Below are 22,262 nucleotides of genomic sequence, written 5' to 3'. Positions count from 1 at the left end.
CTGTGTGATGATAGTGTGCATTTGTGCTTACCATGGGACAAGTAAGTGTTGGATCTGGATGTGTGCCCAACTCTGAGGGCGACACCATATGCTGCTGCATTCAGCGAAGTGTCGTCGCTCTGAATCTGGCCCCGTTTCGGATATGGATGGATTGACGTGGAATTTGGACGGGCCGCCTGCTGGAACTTGGGCCTCCCCTGCAATGATGGGCTCTTGTACAGGGACGGGGACGGCCGACGTGGCTAGCGGTGACTGGTCGCCGAGATTTCCGTGGGCCCCTTTCACGTGGCAGTGGATAAGGTGACTGAGTGAGTGCCTGTGATGAGTTGCAGTTTTTCCTCTAGTTTCGTGGTCGATGGCCTGTGCATTTGTCCGGGGCATGGTTGGCCTCTGTTTTGGGTACTAGTGCTGCACTTGCTCTAGTTGCTCCGGCGAGCTCACGGTATCGACTGAAACCGCGGGCACGGTATCCTCTGGTTTTGGTGCAAGCAATTGGTAATGCCAGTGATTAGCTGCCCTTCCTGTCCTAGTGTTTTGTAGTGCTTTTGCTGTCCTAGGCCGTGGAAATAGCTTGCTCGTTGTTGCATCTGGTCGCGGGCCGTGGAACACTCGACCAGGTTTGGCAGGCCGTCACGGAGCCCAACGCGCATCGCTGTTAGAAGCCCAACGTGATGCTGCAGCATCATGTTAGAAGCTCCGTAGCAGCAGCCCACTGCAGCATTATGTTGGGATCGGGCGGTAGTGGGCCGCTACGGAGCCCAACGTGCATCACTGTTAGAAGCAGCAACCAACAAGCCAGGCAGGCCGTTACGGGCACCTGTCCTGAGCAACCAAAGGCAGCCAGACCCTGCTGCTGCGTCACTGGTGACGCCAGCCGCGTGGAGCCCGACAAATTCACGAGTCATGGCACGTTCCGTTCCATGTGGAGATCTGTAGTATATCCATCCATACATATCCTCCACAAATGAACAAGGGGGCCATATTTCATGGGGCATGCGGCTATTTCCATGTAGAGATAAATATTGTTTATATTCGTATAAAATTAAAAGATGTTGGCTTATGCCATGGAGCTGCCTTTTTTTTTCTAATAATGTTTCAAGTAGACACAAAAGAACTCGGCTTCTGCCGTTTAAAAGAAGAGGAAGAAAACAAAAGAAGACTGAGATGGTAACTTCTTTTCATAACTATATTTCCTCCATTTCACAATGTGTGTATGTTCCGCTTACACTAACTAAATGTATTATTAGGATGTTACTTAGCAGTGACCGGGAGAAGGGAAAAAAAAAAGGAGCGCAGATAGATCAGTAAGAATCAGGCTTAAGGACAGAACGCAATTTCTGTCTTCAGTGGCAACGATCAGTCACAGGAGATACAAAAACTGCATTCAGGAAATGAAAATTGTTTATGCAGTTGACCGGGAAAAAGAAAACAATGGCAAGAAATATCTTAAACGTGCAAGCAAAAGCTTCTAGAGGGTCGCTACGCAAGTAGTATATCTTCTGGTCGGCATGGCCCGGTGTGATCCTGATTTCCTCATCCCAATCCCCGCCATGCCGTTGCCGTACGTCGGATAAACACCGGTGGCTTGCTTGCTTGCGCCGCCTGCTTTTCCTGCCGCTACGTGCCGGCGCCGCGCCATAAGAGCAACTGCAAGCAATCAATTCAATTCTCCTCCGCAACCACCCACCTCGCTTCCACCTCCCCTCCGCCTCCCTCCCCTTCGATAACCCCAACGCGCGCGCGCGGGCGGCACTGCACCGAGCGAGCCAGCCAGCCATGGAGAAGGCGATCGACCGGCAGCGGGTCCTCCTCGCCCACCTCCTCCCCTCCTCGTCGTCCTCGCAGCCGCAGCTGGAGGTGAGCTCCTCCCCTGATCTGCTGCTTGGTTTTGGTTTTCATTCGTCTCTCTGACGGTGCCGGCGGGTGCTCGCTGTTCAGGCGTCGGCGTGCGCGGCCGGGGACAGCGCCACGTACCAGAGGACCTCCTCCTTCGGAGACGATGTCGTCGTCGTCGCGTAAGCCTTCTTCCTACAGTTTTTTTCCCCTCATCCCCCCTCTTTCTTAGGGAGTACTATTTCCGTATCTGTTTAGGACAACTAACTCTTCGACGTGCTGACTGATGAAAAGTTACACACTGAAATTATTACCGCGCCCCATCGGATCGCATCGATTGACTTCAGTTAGTAATGAGAGAACCCATCTCAGCAATTCAGCCCACTAACCTTGTCCTGCTATTTAGCAACGAGAATGCGTAATCTAGTCAACTAATTTACAGGAATAAGTACAGATAACGCTACGCACAGACAGACGAACTCAATTGATCAAAATGTTCAAAGCAGAACACTTAGCAACCTCGATTGCAAGGCTTTGCTGCTTTGGCCCTTTCAGTATCAACTATTATGCTGCATATGTGTATCCGTTGACGGATACTATACCTCTTCCTTGTGTGCTGTCTCACTGCAGTGCATACCGGACGCCGATATGCAAGGCCAAGCGAGGAGGTTTCAAGGACACGTACCCAGAGGACCTCCTTACTGTTGTTCTCAAGGTTTGATTTTGTTATCTTGTTTCTCTACTAGTTTTTGCTACAACAGGAACTGGTTGGCCATGCTTAAACATAAGAGTTTTCATTACAGTTGGTTGACTGTGCTTAAACAGAAGTTTTCACGTGCTCATTGTCCATGTTCTGTTACTTTTGTTTCCCACCTGTAGGCTGTTCTGGACAACACTAAAATCAATCCAAGTGACATTGGTGACATTGTGGTTGGGACGGTGCTAGGTCCAGGTTCGCAGCGTGCAAATGAGTGCAGAATGGCTGCTTTCTACGCTGGATTCCCTGGTAAATCCCTATCATGTCTGCAACCATGGCACCCTCGTATGAAGAAGAGGATTCTACCTTCTGGGCAAAATTTTCACTATCCCATTTTGTTGTTGTAGAAACTGTTCCTGTGAGAACTGTCAACCGACAATGCTCATCTGGGTTACAGGCAGTAGCTGATGTTGCCGCCGCTATAAAGGCTGGTTTCTATGACATAGGTAATTGCAGCATGCTGAATACCATGCTAGTTTTGCTTATGTGCTTTAGTTTGGGTGCTGAATTACTGCTTTCCCTCCAAACAGGGATTGGTGCTGGTTTGGAATCCATGTCGATAAATTCCATTGCTTGGGAAGGACAAGTGAACCCAAAAGTAAGGATTATAAGTCACATTGTATATTGATATGGATGTTTTTGTTATTTCTATAACACATTTTTCTCTACAGATAAGTGCATTCCAGAAAGCACAGGATTGTCTTCTGCCCATGGGAATTACTTCTGAAAATGTTGCTCATCGATATGGTGTCACCAGGCAAGAGCAAGATCAGGCTGCTGTGAGTTCCTTAGGAACGAACTGTTTCAATTTAATCATTTCTTTCTTTCGATTAAGATGGTAATTAAAGCTTCACGTTTTATCAGGCCGAGTCGCATAGAAGAGCTGCTGCAGCCACGGCTTCTGGAAAATTCAAGGATGAGATTGTCCCTGTGCCAACGAAGGTAAGAGGCGTTGAAATTTCGTTTCCTAGCCCTCAACTCCTTTCAAGTAGACACTAGCAACAGTTAATCTAGTTTTTTAACTGTGTTAACTTAGCAGTAACTAATATGCTTGTTGTCGGACCAATTTTTCAGTCTACTTATCAAGGAAAACAGAAACTGATTTAATGATCGTTACGCTTTCCATATTGTGCAGATCGTTGATCCTAAAACTGGAGAGGAGAAGAAAGTTGTGATATCTGTTGACGATGGAATTAGGCCAGGGACCACAGCATCTGGATTGGCGAAGCTTAAACCAGTTTTCAAAAAGGATGGGACTACAACTGCAGGTATTGCAGAAGAGAACAACTTTTGCTGTCACTCCCTTTGCATCCAGAGTTTTTTCACTCTCTGCTGAAACATCTTCTGATAAATCATTCAAACTGTGTAGGCAATTCTAGTCAAGTGAGTGACGGTGCTGGAGCTGTTCTCCTCATGAAGAGATCTGTAGCTCTGAAGAAAGGACTTCCTATTCTTGGTGTTTTCAGGTACCTCATACGCCTTTCCATATATACATCATTAGTTCAAATTGTGTTTATCATCATTGTTTTGACCTATTTTTCCTCAATTCATAGTTACACTAAAATGTTTCTTGACATAATCTATTAGGAGTTTTGCTGCTGTTGGAGTGGATCCAGCTGTTATGGGTGTTGGTCCTGCTGTAGCCATTCCTGCTGCAGTGAAGTCTGCTGGCCTTCAGATTGAAGACATTGATCTCTTTGAATTGAATGAGGTCTGTCTATCTCTCATAATCAACACCTTTTCTCTCATCTATTAACAATATCTGATTACCGAATTATCCGCTTGCAGGCATTTGCCTCTCAATTTGTCTTTTGCTGCAACAAGCTGGGACTAGACCGATCCAAAGTAAATGTGAATGGAGGCGCGATTGCCCTTGGACACCCTCTGGGTGCAACAGGTAACTGAATAACTACTTGTATGCGAGATTGACAGGAAATGGACTGCCATTGGTACCTGTTACCAGATCGTCTGAGCAAAGTCATCTAAGCTGGTGATTCCATTTTTTTTATTCAGGTGCGCGGTGTGTGGCTACTCTTCTGAACGAAATGAAGCGCCGAGGAAGAGACTGCAGATTTGGTGTTGTAACCATGTGCATCGGTTAGATCTATTATCTCCATCATGCTCGTAATTAGATACTCACATTTGTATAATTACAAAGGCAAAGAATGTGTAATGAGTAAAGGCAATCTGACAATGTTGCATCGTGGTGATTGCAGGATCTGGGATGGGTGCAGCAGCTGTGTTTGAGCGGGGAGACACAGTAGATGAACTCTCCAACGTGCGGGACATCCAGTCACACAATTTTCTATCTAGGGATGCAAAGTAGAATTGCAGAAACATTATTATCTATCTCAAGGCGTCGCTCACAGTATCATCCTAAAGCATAAGCCTTCTATGTTAGGAATACGGAAAACCATATATTTTTTCACAGAAACTATACGAGGAATAAAGGGCATCATATGGTATCTTGTTGTAGCCACCCTTGAGAAAAAGAAAAGGGTGTTGTAACCAAACAGCTCAATTTTCTGAGCCTGTTCTCTTGTTGGTTTGTTTCCGGAACTGAAGAGAAATGAATTCCACCTTATCGCTTTATGTACTTGGACCTTGAGGATAAAAAGAGCACCTTTGTTTTTTTTCGACGAACAAGAGCACCTTTGTTCACCGCGATGATTAGGAATTGCAGATCTGTTGAGATGCAGGCTTGTCGCCACTGTAATGCTTTGCTGTTAGTTACCTCTTGTTCATTGGGCTGGAAGCTGGATGAACTGGTGCCGGGTTCCGGGGATACAGCTTTCCGATGGGGCCATTTCCGGTTAGCGGCCTATACGCAGTTTATGTGGAGAGGCAGACCATGCCTGAAATGGTCTCATCGTTAACCGTAAATTCTGATGCGTCAATGGCATCGCCTTGTGAGTTGTGAGCAAGAATTTGAAGCCTGCCGCAAGATTGCGACCTGACGTCATCTATCTTCTTCACCTCTACTACCGGTCGTACTGTAGTAGTTAGCAGATAAAGCACTCCTTTTTTTTGGACTAAAAAGGGTAGTAGAGTTTTATCCAATATCTTGACATAGGTTGCTCCGTAACAAATTACCATAACGAGGATACATTCCGGGATACATTTTTTATTCTTAACCAACATTAATGATACTCCATTCGTTCCAAATTATAGATCCTTTTGGCTTTCTAGGCGCATGCATCTGGATATACATATGGTAGCCTAGGGCAAGCTTGTTGTATAAAAAGGAATCAGCATGCGTCTAGAAATACCAAAATAACCTATAATTTGGAACAGAGGGAGAGGGAGTAGCTGGTTTCACAATAAACTTGCTAGCATCATTTTTACATTGTCAATGTTTATATTTTTTTGTTATTCAAGATCAAAGTAGAAAGTATTTAGTTTGGGATAAATCTAACATTTAGAACGGAAAGGGTATACTGCTACCAAAATACTCCATGCCCAAAGATAACAAAATTCTGGATGTAGGGCCCAAAGCTAACCACACTACGAACGAGAGAAGCGTAAAGCATGAAGTACGCTTTCGTTGCTACGATGTGAAGATTCCGGGCAAGGCGCTTTCAGTTGCATTCCCATGGATCCCCAATTCCTTCTGCTCCTCCACAACATAGATCGGTGACAGAACTGCTTGCTGAGCAGCAGGATCGAGCGGACGTGGGGCAGCCAGGCGGCACGCGCACAGGCGCAGCGGCGGCGAGTGCACGGGGAGCAACGCCGTGGATCTCGGCGATGCTTTGCGGGCTTGCGTGAAGGGCGTGCGCAAACGAGCTGAGGCGTCCGATTCCCTGCGCCTGGGCCTGAGCTCGGTTGCCTGAGCCAGGCAGCGCGGACCGGCGGCGATGAGCGGCAGCGGTGGAGGAGTCGGCGGCGGTGCCGGCGGGAGCCCCAACAACACGGAGTGGCGCTTCAATCAGACTCTCCGCAACGTGCAAGGGTAAGTCGATCTTTCCTCCCTCGCCCGAGCCTTTCCCCATCTTCGATCTGAGGGCGTCCAAATGAGACGGCTGTAGCTTTGCTTAGTGTCAGTACACTAGTGCAGTTCCTAGACATCATGTACGCTATCTGCTTGTAACCGTAAAATGATCTTTGGCTGTCATTGTCCAAACTGTTTGCCAGCATGCTCAAAGGACGCAGCTTTCCCGGAAAGGTTTTGCTAACCCGGCGATCTGAGCCTCTTTCCCCTCCTGATTATTCTCCAAGATTTGAGAGTGAGCATGATGAAGATGAGCGCAAGGAAGGTTCACAGGAGGTAATGTGCTATTAGTTTGATTGCTTTTGACATGTAAATAAGATGTATTGTAAGTAACTGATGGAGTTGACATTGTGCAGGGAGAAGGCCAAGCACCTGGAAGCTCATTTGACAATGCAAGTGCAAAGAAATCAAATATTCTGTCAACAAGTAGCTCAAATTCATTACCAGATGCCCAAGGGCTAGTTTCTGGGGCTAGAGCTACAGATTCTGCAAGAATCGATAAATTCACAAAAGAACTCTCTAGGCCAGCTGTTATATTAGGTATGCAGACTATTCTTTGTACTATATTATTTGGAATTCATCATCAATTTTGCGTGAAGTAGTTTGATCTCAGAGTAATCATTGCAGTAACATTCTTATATTAGGCATGGCTGGTCATCTCTATTTTTCTATTCGGATGCTTTTGCATTGTTTTGGTCAGGAGGGCAAACATCACAAGTATGACAATTTATTTACAGTGATAATCTGATGAGTTGTTGTTCGATGTATTATGTGGAAGCTATATTTTTCGCTTCAGTTTATCAATTAAGCTTGCTTTTTTTGATGATATAAAGTTACTTCAAATATGAGGGAAACTAGCATTTCAGAGTATCTGATTCTTCTTATACCCACAAACCATGAAGTAATGATGTGGCCATTGTTTTTTATTAGTAAATATCAATTTCTACCTCAGGTCAGAGCTGATAAATCGTAAATCAAGAACTCGTGCATATAAATGAAAGCCCTTTTGAGCTTTTCTTTGTCCTTTTAAAAACCTTTAACTTTTAATATATTTTGGTTCTTCAAGATTATGTAGAATTCAGTTGACATCTGCAATCTATCGTCCATTATGTAGACAATTTGCGTGAATTATCTTGGAGCGGTGTGCCACCATATATGCGACCTAATGTATGGAGGCTTCTTTTGGTGAGTAGAGACGCTTAGTGTAAAGATCGCTGAACTTCTTTTGAATATTGTTTTCCAATTTTTGAATTTAATATAGCTGGCTACAGGGATATGCACCACCTAATAAAGATAGACGAGAAGGTGTTCTAACAAGAAAAAGACTAGAGTATGTGGAATGTGTTTCTCAATACTACAATATCCCGGATAGTGAACGCTCGGATGAAGAAATTACTATGCTTCGCCAGGTAACATTTTGGGCCTATAACTTCTTGACTCATTCCCTCACCCTATTTTCTCGAACTCAATCATCTTACAGTCACCTGTTGGCCTGCAGATCGCAGTTGATTGCCCAAGAACTGTACCTGATGTTACCTTTTTTCAGAATCCTCAAATTCAGAAATCTCTCGAGCGCATTTTATATACATGGTAAGGTGTGAGCTTGGGTGGCTTGTTTTCTTTCTTTTTTGGTGGTGGTAGTGGGTTCATTAACTGAAAAATATATCTCTTTTCTAATTTTGATTCACTATTTTCCTCCTGATGTCAGCCTGCCGTATGCAAATATGCTTGTGTCCGGTGTGGATAATACTACATTTGTGAAGTTCTTCTTTATACATTGCAAGTCAATGTCTTATGTGGGAAAACTTGGTTAAGTGGGTGGATTTTGCACTAAACTTGCTCTTGTATTAACTCCTTTACTCTATTTGGCATGGATTGAGTCTTCTTTATCTTGACATCTGTATGGATCTTAATGCTGAACGCTTTCCTTCCTCTTGCACTAGCATGATTATTTGTTTCCTTTGAAATAGATTCGGTCTCACCTCACCCAGATGTAGACCGATTCTGTCAGGACCAGTGACTTCTCCGTCTTTTCGTACTTTCTTTTTGGTCCCTGTGCTAGTACATCTCCCATATTTAGTGCACTTTCTCCTAACACTTATATGCATTATTTTTAATTTTAAGTTTGTTTGCAGTAACATGGTTCTTGTAGCCAAATTATCATCCACATGCAGACCCGTTCTGTTGGTGCAAACATGACTTTTACTAATATTTTTTGACCTTTGGCGTTGTTATTTGTATTTAATATGACTGGGGTTGTATTTATGTGCTTTTCTCCATTGTTCTGATGTGGGGATTTCAGGGCTATTCGTCACCCAGCAAGCGGCTACGTCCAAGGAATAAATGACCTTGTCACACCATTCTTGGTCGTGTTCTTATCTGAGCACCTAGAGGGCAACATGGACAGTTGGTCTATGGACAATCTTTCGGCACAGGATATTTCTAACATAGAAGCAGACTGCTATTGGTGTCTCTCGAAGTTTCTTGATGGAATGCAGGATCATTACACCTTTGCACAACCAGGAATTCAGCGTCTTGTTTTTAGATTGAAGGAACTAGTTCGTCGTATAGATGGTAATGTTCCACTGATTCTCATATATATTGCCACTTCTTGTTCGACTTTCTAGCAATTTTTTCTCCATTTGTCAACTCTCATATATAATAGCCCTTCCGATTAAATTAAGATAATTGTGGTGGCATGGCGGAACTTTAAGGATTTATAGGACCCTTCTGTGGAGATAACTAGTATATATACTTGTAGAGCCATCAATTATGATGTGCCTACCCATTGATTGTTTGTGACATGATCTGCTTGTAATTTAGTAGGGCTTTTTTTCCCCTTATACTTTAAAAGAACTTATTCTTTACCTCATATTTTTGGGTTATATGCAGAACCTGTATCCAAGCACATTGAAGAAGAAGGACTAGAGTTTCTTCAATTTGCCTTCCGTTGGTTCAACTGCCTTCTGATACGGGAGGTTTGCCCTGTTACACTTTATGACTTGATTATATATTTCATGTACACGTAAAAGAGTTGCCAACCTGTCTCATATCCATGTAGATACCTTTTCATCTTGTCACACGCCTGTGGGATACATATCTTGCTGAAGGAGATTATCTGCCAGATTTTCTTGTGTACATCTCGGCTAGTTTTTTGTTAACTGTAAGTCCGATTTGCAGTATGTTAATGTGCTTTTATTCACCGATAGCATCTCAAGTTCCTGATTGTTTGAAACCGTCTCCCCCATCAGTGGTCGGACAAGCTGCAGAAACTGGATTTTCAGGAAATGGTGATGTTCCTTCAGCACCTTCCCACAAGGACCTGGGCGCACCACGAGCTTGAGATGGTCCTCTCCAGGGCTTACATGTGGCACACGATGTTCAAAAGCTCTCCCAGCCACCTTGCCAGCTAGGAACGTGTTCCGTGCCTGTAAGAAGCAACGGGCCTCATGTTCCTGCCTTGGAGTTGTTATATATCTCCGTGCTAGCGCTTTTGGGTCTATTTTTGTCAAGCACATGCTATTGGTTGTATTGCTCCGATTTGTATATTTTACTGAGGAATCGAGATTTGTGATGGAAATCGAAGAAGAATAGTAGCCATTGTATTGTTTGCCACTTTGGTAGCTTGAGGGTTTCCTCTTTGTACCTGATAGGCTGATACACACACAGTTATTCCAACAATACGAGATGCTTCTTCCTTTTTTCTGGCCACCTACTTGCAGCTTCCGGGATACTGTATCCTTTCCTGTGCTGGTATCAGATTCGGGTTGAGCTCAACCAGAATGCTTCAGTGTTTTTGGAAATTGTGTTTCCGTTTCAGTACCCAACCAACCGACCAACTCAAGTGTTCCTGCCAGCCCCGAGGGATTGAGCTGGATCATGGAAGCTTGTCAGCTGCCTCTGCAAGTCTGCTATGCAAACATGGGTTTTTGAATGCTGATGAAGTTTTAGACCATCTTGTGATGGTTGGATTGGTGCTGTGCTTACTGTTATGGGCCATCTACAACTGAGGAGCCATAAAAGATTGGCAGTGAAGTAAACTAGTGGTGGCTGCTAGCTCTGCCTCTGCTGGTCAAAAGGAGACGCACTGACTAGTGGTATGCAGAGCAGAGACATGAATGAATGATATAGGGGACCTTTTCGTCGGGGTGCATAAACAAATTACAGAGAGGGAGATGATTAGCCAAGGCATGAAATGATGGCCCTGATGCAGGCAGGAGGATCTCGGGCGCTGGCAGCTGGGCCCGGCTGAGTATTGGTTGGTGGGCCTGCTCCCTTGCAGCGAGACACCGGCCGGCCCGCACGCACCGGCTGCGGCTTGCACGCTTGTCTAGAGCTAGAGCATGATGGAATTCCCATCTCAAACCCTGATGTTTCAGTAACTGTAGCCCGCGTGGGGTGTGAATTTTGACCCGCCGACCAAATTCGGTTGAACTTACCGTGTGTTTGGTTGGGGAGTGCGTGGGAGCGGAGCCGCTCCGCTCTACTTTTCTGCATGTTTGGTTGGGAGCGAGAAAGAGCGGAATGGTTCCACCATGGAATATTTCCGCGAGATCCGGAACGAGAGCGCTCGCTCAAAACGACCGAACGCGAGCGCTCTCGTTCTCCTGGCTCCCCTCCCGCACCCCCCCCGCCCCGACGCCACCCCGGTCCGCTGGCGGGCTCCAGGGCGCCCCCCCACCCCCGCCGCAGGAGGGCCAGGCGCCGCTGCCCCGCCCCCCCTCCCCCGCGCCGCGCGCGGCTGCCCCCGGCGGAGGAGCGGGCCAGGCGCCCGGCGCCCCCCCCCCCCCCCCCCCGCGGCGGCCGGCCCGACGCGCCCCCCCCACGCTGCCGGCGGAAGGAGCAGGCGCCCCCCCCCCCCCCCCGGCGGATTCCTGGCGCCCACGGCTGCCCCCGCCGGAGGACCCAGACCCAGGCGCCGGACGCCCCCCCCACCCCCGCCGCAGGAGGGCCAGGCGCCGCTGCCCCCGCCCCCCCTCCCCCCGCGCCGACGCGGCCAGGCGCGTGCCCCCCACGCCGCCGGCAGAAGGAGTAGCCCCCCCCCCCCGGGATTCCTGGCGCCCGCGGCTGCCCCCGCCGGAGGACCCAGACCCAGGCACCGGACGCCCCCCCCCCCCCCCCCCCGCTGTCGGGCTCCAGGCGCCGCCGCCGGAGGCCAGGCGCGCCGGAGGATCAGCCACCGGCGAAGTCGAATGGTTTTGTTCTACCGCGCTCTCCAACCAAACAAAATATGAAGTGGCTCCGTTCCGCCTACCAAACATAGAACGGAGCGGCTCCGTTCTTAGAAATTGGAATGGAACCGTTCCATTCAAGTTGGCTCCCCAACCAAACGGACCCTTAGCATCGCCAGACCACCTATCGTTCAAAGTTGACAAAGCCCTTTCCCCATCTTTCTTTTCTTTCAAAAGATATCAATCATTTTTTCAGTAACTGATTGATTGATGGAGTACTAGTGATAACAATTACATTACATTAAGGGCAGGCAGAGGAGTCACAGAGAGACAGAGAGAGAAATGGAATGGTGGAATGAATGAAATGGGCGTGGTGGTGGGGACAACAGACTCGACAGCAGAGAGAGAGAGTAGGAGAGAGGTAAGAAGGCCTGTCGGGCCGGGCACGGGGTCAACAGTTGCCGCGCCCACCCTTGTCGGCTTGTCGGGGCCTCGCTTGCTTTGCTTTTGGTTCTGGGTTCCTCTCCCTCCCTCCCGCCGCTCGCGCTCTCCCTCCCCCGCTTCCGCTACACGCACACCCCAGGCACAACACCACAAGACGTGTACCCAGGCGTGTAGATTTGTGGGTGGCTGTTGCAACAAAAACTATAGTAGATTTTGTACCCAGACGTGTCTCAGTTACTATCCAAAAATAAAGCATCTCAAGCATGTCCTAGTATTCTTAATAAAGCATCTAAAGTCAAAGTGCATGCTGAAACGCTCTTTAAATATTTGGAAACCCTCAAGGCGGCTTGGGTTTCGTTGCCTATCAAAGACTAAAAAAATAAAAGAAGAGGGCCGCTGCTTGCTTCCAGTGGCAGGTTAACCGGCTGGGGTGGGTGGCCGATCATCGAATATTTTATGAGTACATAACAAACATTATTTGTCATTGTTATATATATATAGTAATTTAGATTGGGGCATGCTTCTAAAAAGATTAAAATAAATTATTCGGTTAAAAGGGGAAAAAATTAAGGCTAATGAAAGGTCTTTATTTGTGATTCCAATAAATGAATACTACTCCTTCCAGATTTTTATGTAGTTCCCGTGGCATTTAAAAAGGGTTTGGTTTGGAGAGGTTTAGAGCGTATTTTGTTTGGAGGGGTTTATTATAAACCCATAAACCTTTTGCATGGAGAGGTATATTATAAGTTTAAAATGATATTTGGTCGTAGGAGCTTATAAACCCCTCATATGGAGGAAGGGTGAGAGATGTTTGTGGGGTCCATAGAAAATAGGCCCTATAAGCATCCTTTGAAGAGGCTTATAGTTTTATGGGGCCTATGAGCATAAACTTCACCAATAAACCATCATATTTGGATAGAACGAGACTTATTAGGGGCTTATTGGTGGGGCTTATAATAAGCTCCTCCAAACCCAACAGCCCTTATTATGGAGGGGCTTATTATAAGCCTAAAGTGGTGTTTGGTTGCTGTGACTTATAAAAAGCTCTTATAGTTGGTAATGACATTTCTACCTCTCATTAATACGCCTGTAGGTGAGGGAGATGAGAGTAGTGAGAGGAAAGAGGGGATATTTTGGTGGGGTTTACAGGAAATAAACCATAAGCATCCCTTAGAGGGGCTTATAGGCTTACGGGGCTTATGAGCATAAACCTCACTTATAAACCTTCATATTTAGATAAAAATAAACTTATTAGGAGAGTTTATTGGTCTCTCCAAACCAAACACCTTTAGCTTGCACTTGCACACCAACTTAATCTCTTCCCGAATTAGGGAGGCATCAAGCTTCAACAATGCTTGTCATAGGCTTACAGCTGTCCAAATACTAGTACTGGTCCGGATGGACACGTGAGATGAGGCGGCTCACGTGATGAACCTTTTCCGGCCTTTTGTCCAACCCCTCCCATTTCCGCGGTGTTTAGCCTTTTCTCTCCTTCGTCTTTCGCATTCTGTAAACCCTACAAAAGCTACCCTGGGGCCCACCACCCAACGGGCAAGGATCAAAGGAGAAGGCCAAAATGCTTTGCATACCCCCTCCTCCTCCTCCCCTATGCATGCATTGTACTATCTTTAGTTGGTCTTGTAGATTAAAGTTGCTAACGTGCACGTTATTGTCCAAACATAGACTCAGAAATCAAGCTGCAATATGTTATAGATCGTTTTCTCCTTAAAAAAAAGAATGGCTCATCAATTAATATGTGGTACCATACAACCATTCAACGTCATATGACTTGTCATCGTTGTCTAAAAAAGTGCATGGTCTCTTCAATCCGCGTGGTGCGTCAATTCATGAGCTATTGTAGTAGATCCTTGCAGTCTCTCTATAACTTTCTCCACCAACATATGCAACAATTTTCAGCAACATTAGTAGGAAATGGCTTTCTAATGCTTGTTGATAATTCCTCTTGAATCCCAACATCCTTTTGCTTCGATCATAATGTCTTTCCCTACCCATTATCAAGATTTCCATAAGATAAAAGAGAATGCATGTAACCTCCAAAAATAAAACTATTAATATGGTTGCATTTTTGCTATTAAAACGAGGTCTATGATTTCAAGCTTAGCTAGAAGCCTAGAACCATACTCATATGCCGGCAGTTTATTAGTCAAGAAACATTATTATCGGTACGAAAGTCTTTACCCTATAATATAGAAAGTGGCCGGTGCCCCTAGCAATTAGGTGCTATCACGGCACCGCAGGGGCCACACGTCAGGATTGCAGGAGGCGAAAGCTTCCTATACTGCCCTGCACGCACACCCAGAACTCAGCTCAGCTCAGATAATAGTAACAGCTCCTTTCCTCCCTCTCGAGGTGTCTCTCCCAAAACACACCCCCTCGCCGCAGTCACTGAGCCAAGAACAAGAGCAGCGCGATGAGAGGAGGAGCGGGGCCCATGGTGGCGTTCATCGCCGGCGACCCGCCTCCGGATGCGGCGGCGGAGGAGGAGGTGGAGGAGAACTCTGGCGGCGAGGAGGAGGAGCAGGAGGACGACGAGCTGGAGCTGGGGCTCTGCCTAGGCTCCAAGAAGCAGCAGCAGCAGCCCCCGTCGCCAGCGCCGTGCCGGATCCTGACGGCCAGGGACCTGCAGCCGGGGGCCCTGTCTCCGGACTCCTCCGTGTCCTCCTCCTCCCCCGCGGCAGGGGCAGCGGCGGCCAGCAAGAGGGCCAAGGCGGATACAGCGCCCAACGCCACCACCTCGCCGGGGACGGTCGCTTCTGGCCACCCACAGAGGTGAGCAGCAAGAACAACTATGTGCACGCTTCTTCTAAATCTACGCAGAACATCTGCAAGCATGCACTTTATTTTTCAAGGAAAAAAGTTTGAATCTCTATAAGTGCCTACTTGTTCTGCTTGCTGTTAGGATCGTAGGATGATGGGTTACCGTGCATTTACACATAATTTGTTCCGAAAAATTAAGCCTTCTTTCTTGTTTATGCACACAACTCCCAAGGCTAATTATTTTCTGCCAAAGGCCCAAAGCCTTCGTTCTATATTGAAAGTTCTTTTTTACCATGAGCATCCTGAAAAACTCGGAGAGAGAATAAAAATGAGACTTTTGTTGGTTGCATTGCCCTTCAGATCTGCAATCTCCAATATTTTCTTGACAAGAAAACAATATCCTGATATTATGTCTTAAATACTGAATATGGCATCATTTCCTGAGGCCCTGTTTGGTTTGGAGGGGCTTATTAAGCCCCTAAGCCTCTTTTTATCCAAACCATTTTAGACTTATTTGACTTATAATAAGCCCCTCCATGTGAGGGGCTTATGGGCTTATAATAAACCCCTCCAAACCAAACGGGCTCTTAGTTAAAAAAAACCCATCATTTCCTTAGTTAAAAAACCCCCATCATTTCCTTGCTTGACGAGCTACGCAAATCAACTTCAACTAATCTCAATGGCATTTTCCGGTTTGGTAGCAGCTTTGGAGTGGTGGGATGGCCACCCATAAGAACTTTCAGGATGAACAGCCTATTCAACCAGGCCAAAGACAATGCTTCAGAGGCTGGCACCAAGAAGGCCGCCGATGAATCTGACATGCAGAAAGACAAGGAGGAGAGCGAAAAGAAAGGACGGGTTGTCGGTTGGGTGAAGGTGAACATGGACGGCGATATCATTGGAAGGAAGGTCGATCTTAATGCCCATCGTTCGTATAAGACCCTAGCCTCAGCACTTGAGCTAATGTTCATGAAACCATCCATCAGCCTTTGCACTTCTAGTAAGTCATACTCCGATCCTTTACTTTAACTAGTGTAGCGTAGTGCATATTCTGATCATGCCAAACTATATGGTGTAGAGGCATATAGCTCTTTTCTTTTTCTCACAACTGTCACTCCAAAGTGTAGTATTGCTGCTAATGGTAATGTTGCAATGCGTCGGAAATGCTATGGATCATTCATTTGATTGAACAATTCAGTGATCTACTGAGCCGATTTTTTTTCCAATAAGGAAGCTTTATTAAATTTCAAGAGCATTACTTCGAGTTGATACAAAGTCTTGAAATACAGTTCCGACCTCTGTAGCGGGATGCACACATGCATCAGGGTCTATGGTGGCAGTGGGGCTGCATACTCGAAAATATACTTAAGAGACGATGCTATTCTGAATATAGTTTCGTAAGCTTCTCAGAATGCTTTTTCTGCACTTATCCCTGAATCTGATTTGTATTGATCATGACATTATCAGGTAGTGCAAAGTCTCTGAATCTATTGGACAGCTCATCGGAATATCAGCTCACCTATGAGGACAGGGATGGGGACTGGATGCTTGTCGGAGATGTTCCATGGGAGTAAGTCGCCTACACTATGTTAACAATTAGAAGCTCAACACTAGATCTTATTGTTGACTGTTTTCGAAGTATCTTGGAATATCTGTTTCAGATGGCTTATTGTCCTTCTCTTCAGGATGTTTGTAGGTTCAGTGAAGAGGCTCAAGATCATGAGGACATCAGATGCTAATGGTCTCGGTTAGATTCCTCGCTCTCTCTTCTTCAACCCAGGCATAGTAAAACATTTGGAGGTTTACTGCATGCTGGCTATTTACTGAGTAGCTGGCTTTATAGCACTGTAATTAGCGAACACTTATGCATTTTGGTTGTACTGCAGGTCCGCGATTCCAAGGGGTTCACAGAGCTGCAGCTTCCGCACGAGGTAGAACTTGAGAAGCGCCTACGGCGTTCGGTCTAGAGAGCTATACCGCTGGTGAAGCTTGAAATGTGTTTGATATCACATAACAGCAGTCTGTATCTTTGGCATAGTTGTGAGATTACTTGTGTCTAGTGGAAATAGTAGAAGCGCTGTGAAGGAGCCACGCCACCGTGTTCTATTCTATTCTTTTTTCTTGCCCTTCGGTGCCCTCTTTGAGCTCTCTTCTGATGGCTACGAGCATCCTCCCCGTCTCTTCTGTCCACAATGTTTTTATCTGTGAGGCATGGTCGCCCAAAGTGTCGGTTTTTCCCCCTTTTGTGCTGTGGCAATAGTATTTGTTCTACTTGTTTCATATTCATGTTCATATCTGAATCGATGTGCAAATTGTTGTGGTCTGTGATGCCAACCACCGGAGACAAAATGTTAAGTGGAAAGCGCCATTTGCACGCCCGTTGAAAGCTGCTCCGTGACTGCTGCTGATAGCTCACTTTGCTGGTTGTTCATGGCGGATCCCTGTGCCCAACCGTGCCTCTGAACCTACCTTGCGAATGGACAAATGCGATGGCGCGTTTGAACAGGAGCCCGAAAGCTACGTTGCCTTTGCAGTGCAGCCATGGAGCATGCCGATGGTGTGATCAGCACAAACCGGTTTCTCTGTTCAGAAAGTCTGGACTTGAAATTCCTACAACCAACAGAACATAGCTGACACAGCAGAGGATCACACTCCAGAAATCTTGCAGCAGAAATTCTCAATAATTCTTCTTGTTGAAAGACGGATCCTCGATAAATTTCACAGCTCGCAAGCAACAACAATGGCAGGAATGGTCCAATCTGAGCATGGAATACCAGGAAGCTGAATAGATGCCATCGGGAAATGCAGAATACACACAAGGACAAACTACTGTTCGTGACCACCAAGCGGTCCACATGGGAAATGTTTGAAACACAGCACCACGACTGGACACCCAGAATACACAAAAGCATGCATACAGTTCCATGATATCAAACGCTGGTGAGGTAGCATGGCCTAAACTCGATCAGATGAAAGCTGAATCTCTCCCTGGCACTCATTCTGCACGCTGTACCACTTCACCTGTATGACTCAGTGCGTTTCGGCCTGCTTTGGACTACCGCCTCAATCCTGTCGATAACCTCCGGAGTCAGCAGAGGAATGACATCAAGAGCCTTCATGTTCTCCACAATCTGTTCATGCAGTTGGCAAATGGGGCGGAGGTTAACATTACCAGTTTAACAAAGCAAAAATTCTCTGCAGAGCAAAATGTACCTGGCTTTCTTTAGTGGCTCCTGTGATCACAGATGAGACATTGGGGTTTGATGCACACCAAGCAATTGAAAGTTGAGCTAATGAAACACCAAGTTCAGCGGCAATAGGTTTTAGCCCATTCACTTTCCGGAGCGTCTCGTCAACCAGGGATCTGTTTGCCAAGTTCTGGAAATCCAAGGTACACGAAACAAATCAACTATAAAATACTCAGAAGGCATAACAACAGATTACTGAGTACATATTAGTAAACTTAACTTAAAGATAAAAGCTAGTAGCTGCTAACAAAAAGGATAATTCCTACAAAGTTGTGTCACATTCTTCTTATACATTGATTCTGCAGTGTGACATCAAGCAACCATAAGCTAACATCTAATGATTAGCATAACTTATACAGCAATTGCGAGTTCGATGCCATGATTAAATAGCGGTGTAGTTGAACAATGTTGGTCAGCAGAAACTAGTAGTTAGCTATTTTAATCGCTAGCACTATAGTAGCAATGTAATGTACTCAAAGAGATAATGACATGAGGCTGGGGAAGTAAACCTTAAGTTTTGGTAATTGGTATTCTAAATCACTAGAATTTAAGAACAAGAGTACTGGCCTGATGTAAAATAATTACCTTGTAATTGTCTAGGGCAAACCTGCTATCAGCGGGTATGTTCCCTTTGCCATATTTTCCAGTTAGTACTCCTGAAGCTAGAGGACTCCAAGTAGTTAAACCAATACCATACGTGCTGTAAAGAGGTAAAAACTCAGATTCAACCTGCAGAAAAGCAGTGCTCTTGTAAGACAAACTGCATGCATAGGCTGATCTGTTTCAAACAAAAGATTCTAGAAATCATTCAAGAGTAAATCGTGTTTATTATTGAACCATGGAATCTCAAATAGATATGTCCACAAAAAGGAGAGCGAATATCAGAGACACAAATAAACATGGATGATTCTAATAGTGCAAAATGGCAATTCCATATCAGAAAGTTTCATTGCTAAGGGTCTGTCCTTGCACACAGCCAGTGCTGTTGTAGCTTAGTGGGTGTTGTGGTCAGGTCTTACTTGACAAGCATAGGTGATTAAGTTCTTGCAGGTTTAGTGGGTGTGTGTGTGTTTGGGTCTATGTAAGACTCCTTCTCTTCTATTAATACAATGATACACAGCTCTCCTGCGTGTTCGAGAAAAAAAAATTGATCGGCCAAACCAGCATGATTAGGCATGCAACAAACTGTATCTGATTCACTACATAGATTAAAAATGAACAATACTCTAATAGGCATGCAAAAAATTGTATCTGATCCACTACATAGACTAAAAATGAAAAAATATCTTTACAACACTGGATGACAAACCTGTTACTATCTGAAACTAACAATTTTTTTTATTATGCTCACTGAATTGTTGATGTAAAATGGACATGGAAATGAGAAATCCTAGCAAAGTTTCAAAATAATGTAACTGAAGGATGAGTTGATGAGAAGTATCAGACGTATCACTTGTCAGATGTGTCTAAATAGCATGTACCCTAGAGTCTCAAGATGCAGATTAGAAGTTCCTCTAAAAGGTAGACTGCATAACTTGCTGTTTCAGTTTCAGTAAAAAAAATGCTGTTTCATTTGGAACAACGGTAGGTAATGCAGTTAACATCCCAGGCTTCCACAATTGTTCTGGTATCAACCATGAAAGATCCTTGCAGTAAAAGGTTCCTAGTAGCTTCTGAGTCCCCCAGTTCCATTTTTGAAAGAATAACAAATGAGCTGAGTATAGTTCCTCTTTTTTTAATCTCTGGTTACAACCATTCCCCATTGACAAAACATAAATTTTTGTTTATGTAATTATGTTCTTGTTGCTGTAACCTGAACCAAGGTCTGCTCCTGAACTTTATAACACATCTACATCCCAGCTGCAGCGCTTAAGTATAGCAAGAATTTAAAATCGAACCTACAACTTGCACAAGCAATTTTCATGAATCATATAATTTTGTTTAATTAGCACCGAACCTGGAATGACTAATCACTACCAGCTAATTTAAATGCAACATTGACAGGGAAAGGTTGGTGGCTTCTTCTGTTTCATAGTGAGTTTAAACCAAATACTAATGGACTCCTTGACTAAAACTAAATTGACCGCTCGACTAAAACTAAGCATCAAACTGAGTATCCATTGCTAGCATAAAACATATTCCTTTTTGTCTAGCTCTAAATTGTCCATACCACGTGGCATATTGTTACACAAAAGCTTTCATTTCATTATCAGCATTGAGCTGTCTTATGCCTGGCATCGTACATGGCGCAAAAGCATACACGACAATGCATGGTTGGCATCGTTGTCTAGTTTGGTAGCTACAGCATTCCTAGAGCTGTGCAGAGCTGTGGGTTACCATCAAGAAAGATTATATTTTTAGGAGTCACCCTCCTGGAGGCAGCCAGGCAGATTGATAATTATCATACTATCTGCCTACCTGGTGGGTGAAGAAGGGGATCTGTCATCTTCATCTCAACAAACCAATGCTCTCACGAGCAAACCAGGTAGCTTGCTGATGGAGAGAACGGTACTACTCGTGACCATGCGTGCCTACAAAACAGAATCTATAGCAGAGGCCATTCCTGTCCAACTATCTACTTTGCCTCATCAAAGAGCGAATAAATGCCAAGAAGAACCGTTACCTAATCCAAGTATCCTACCCACAGCAGCAGCAATTGTACTGAATTCCAATTAAATCAACCAAATATCCCCTTCCCATCTCAACAGTCCTGTGTTCCGGGACATGAAAAAAAAAACTACTCCAGAGGAGAGTACTGCAGCTCCCAAGTCAAAGATCCAGCGTCAGTGAGTGCGGTTAACTAAATACTATACTATCCATTGAATTGGAGGAAGTTATTATTTAGGATCCCCATCCCCGACGAATCCGCAAGTACGGCTGAACAGCGCGCGACAAGTACCAATCCAAGGCGTGAAATCCACCTTGGGATTGTACGAAATCCATGGCGTGAAATCCGCATCATTAATGGAATCGAGTTTTCGAGGGAATGGATTAGAAGATTTGACTGACCTTGTGTCGCGAGAAGAGGTTGTACTCTGGCTGCTCGACGATGGGTCCGACGAGGTCGAGGCGGTTGGCGACCGCCCAGGCCTCGGTGATCTGCTGCGCGGACCACTCGGATGTGCCCCAGTAGAAGGCCCATCCCTGGTCGATGACCCAGTTCAGGGCGCGCACGGTCTCCTCGATGGGCGTGGAGGCGTCGGGGCGGTGGCAGTAGACGACGTCGACGTAGTCCATGTCGAGGCGCTTGAGCGAGCCCTTGAGGCCCTCGACGATGTGCTTCCGTGAGAGGCCCTTGTCGTTGGGCCCCTGCCCGCCCCAGAAGAGCTTGGTGGAGATGACGACGTCCGAGCGGCGCCAGCCGAGGTCGCGGATGGCCTGGCCCATGATCTCCTCGGCGCGGCCGTTGGCGTAGACCTCGGCGTTGTCGAAGAAGTTGACGCCGGCGTCGCGGCACGCCTGCAGCAGCGCCTTGGCCTCCTTGACGTCCAGCTGGTTGCCGAAGGTGACCCAGGCCCCGTACGAGAGCTGGCTGACGCGCAGCCCCGACCGGCCCAGGTTCTTGTACTGCATCTTGCTTGCCTGGTTCGTGGCCTCCCTCCCTCCTTCCCCCCTGGGTGGCCCGCTCGCGCTGCGCTCCGATCTGCGAGGTGAGGGGGGAGGAAGACGAAGCGCAACTGAACAAGGCAATGGAACTGGAGGCAGGCTGCGCGGTGTGGATGTGCCTTATTTCTACTCGGCTGCTCGCAACTGGCGCCACCCTCGACGGACAGGTGGACCGGGCTGTGCGGGACCCACCTGCAGTGGCAATGGATGGGACCGTGTCACGTGGGATGTGTGGTAATCTTTCCTTCCTCGAGGGTGGCTTGTGGTCCCCGGTCGTCGGAGGGGCGTCCTGCTGCTGACTGACAGGTGGGGCAGGACACGGCTATACAGGTAATGCCGGGTGGTGGGGTAGGCGAAGCTGGAGTGACAGAAGAAAAGGGCCTCCTCAATCCGTGGCAACGACTCGGCGAGAGCGACCGGCGGTCCAGTAGTTT

The 22,262-nt window shown here is 46.2% G+C and overlaps 4 protein-coding genes across 5 annotated transcripts; 3 read left to right on the top strand and 1 right to left on the bottom strand.

Moving 5' to 3' along the window:
- The first annotated feature begins 1,525 nt into the window (after positions 1-1,525).
- On the top strand, positions 1,526-5,186 carry LOC112892601 (3-ketoacyl-CoA thiolase 2, peroxisomal-like). Its single transcript, XM_025959756.1, has 14 exons — positions 1,526-1,857; positions 1,939-2,015; positions 2,464-2,548; positions 2,713-2,839; positions 2,938-3,036; positions 3,121-3,188; positions 3,262-3,369; positions 3,455-3,532; positions 3,726-3,858; positions 3,960-4,056; positions 4,178-4,301; positions 4,379-4,487; positions 4,604-4,687; positions 4,807-5,186. The coding sequence occupies exons 1-14, from the start codon at positions 1,777-1,779 to the stop codon at positions 4,914-4,916; spliced, it is 1,380 nt and encodes a 459-aa protein (XP_025815541.1). The 5' UTR covers positions 1,526-1,776; the 3' UTR covers positions 4,917-5,186.
- Positions 5,187-6,129: 943 nt separating this feature from the next.
- LOC112878751 (GTPase-activating protein gyp1-like) lies at positions 6,130-10,292 on the top strand. The gene is made up of 10 exons (XM_025942964.1): positions 6,130-6,542; positions 6,725-6,857; positions 6,938-7,121; positions 7,696-7,766; positions 7,853-7,990; positions 8,080-8,171; positions 8,884-9,155; positions 9,474-9,559; positions 9,643-9,744; positions 9,833-10,292. Exons 1-10 carry the CDS (start codon positions 6,448-6,450, stop codon positions 9,992-9,994), a joined length of 1,335 nt encoding a protein of 444 aa, XP_025798749.1. The 5' UTR covers positions 6,130-6,447; the 3' UTR covers positions 9,995-10,292.
- A 4,231-nt stretch (positions 10,293-14,523) lies between these two features.
- On the top strand, positions 14,524-17,266 carry LOC112898244 (auxin-responsive protein IAA10-like). 2 transcript variants are annotated; one of them, XM_025966681.1, is made up of 5 exons: positions 14,524-14,986; positions 15,679-15,974; positions 16,442-16,544; positions 16,660-16,721; positions 16,861-17,266. In XM_025966681.1, the coding sequence occupies exons 1-5, from the start codon at positions 14,628-14,630 to the stop codon at positions 16,914-16,916; spliced, it is 876 nt and encodes a 291-aa protein (XP_025822466.1). In that variant the 5' UTR covers positions 14,524-14,627; the 3' UTR covers positions 16,917-17,266. The 2 variants fall into 2 exon arrangements, with proteins under 2 accessions (XP_025822466.1, XP_025822420.1); XM_025966635.1 differs by having other exon boundaries at positions 15,676-15,974.
- A 398-nt stretch (positions 17,267-17,664) lies between these two features.
- On the bottom strand, positions 17,665-21,937 carry LOC112898157 (probable voltage-gated potassium channel subunit beta). Its single transcript, XM_025966559.1, has 4 exons — positions 21,232-21,937; positions 18,808-18,951; positions 18,188-18,352; positions 17,665-18,105 (listed from the first exon to the last, which is right to left on the bottom strand). The coding sequence occupies exons 1-4, from the start codon at positions 21,793-21,795 to the stop codon at positions 17,992-17,994; spliced, it is 987 nt and encodes a 328-aa protein (XP_025822344.1). The 5' UTR covers positions 21,796-21,937; the 3' UTR covers positions 17,665-17,991.
- Between the last annotated feature and the right edge of the window lie 325 nt (positions 21,938-22,262).

Source organism: Panicum hallii, chromosome 1 (assembly GCF_002211085.1).
Source record: "Panicum hallii strain FIL2 chromosome 1, PHallii_v3.1, whole genome shotgun sequence".
NCBI classification, from domain to species: domain Eukaryota; kingdom Viridiplantae; phylum Streptophyta; class Magnoliopsida; order Poales; family Poaceae; genus Panicum; species Panicum hallii.
Note: the sequence above shows the minus strand (reverse complement) of the source record. Positions and strands in the feature narration are given on the sequence as shown.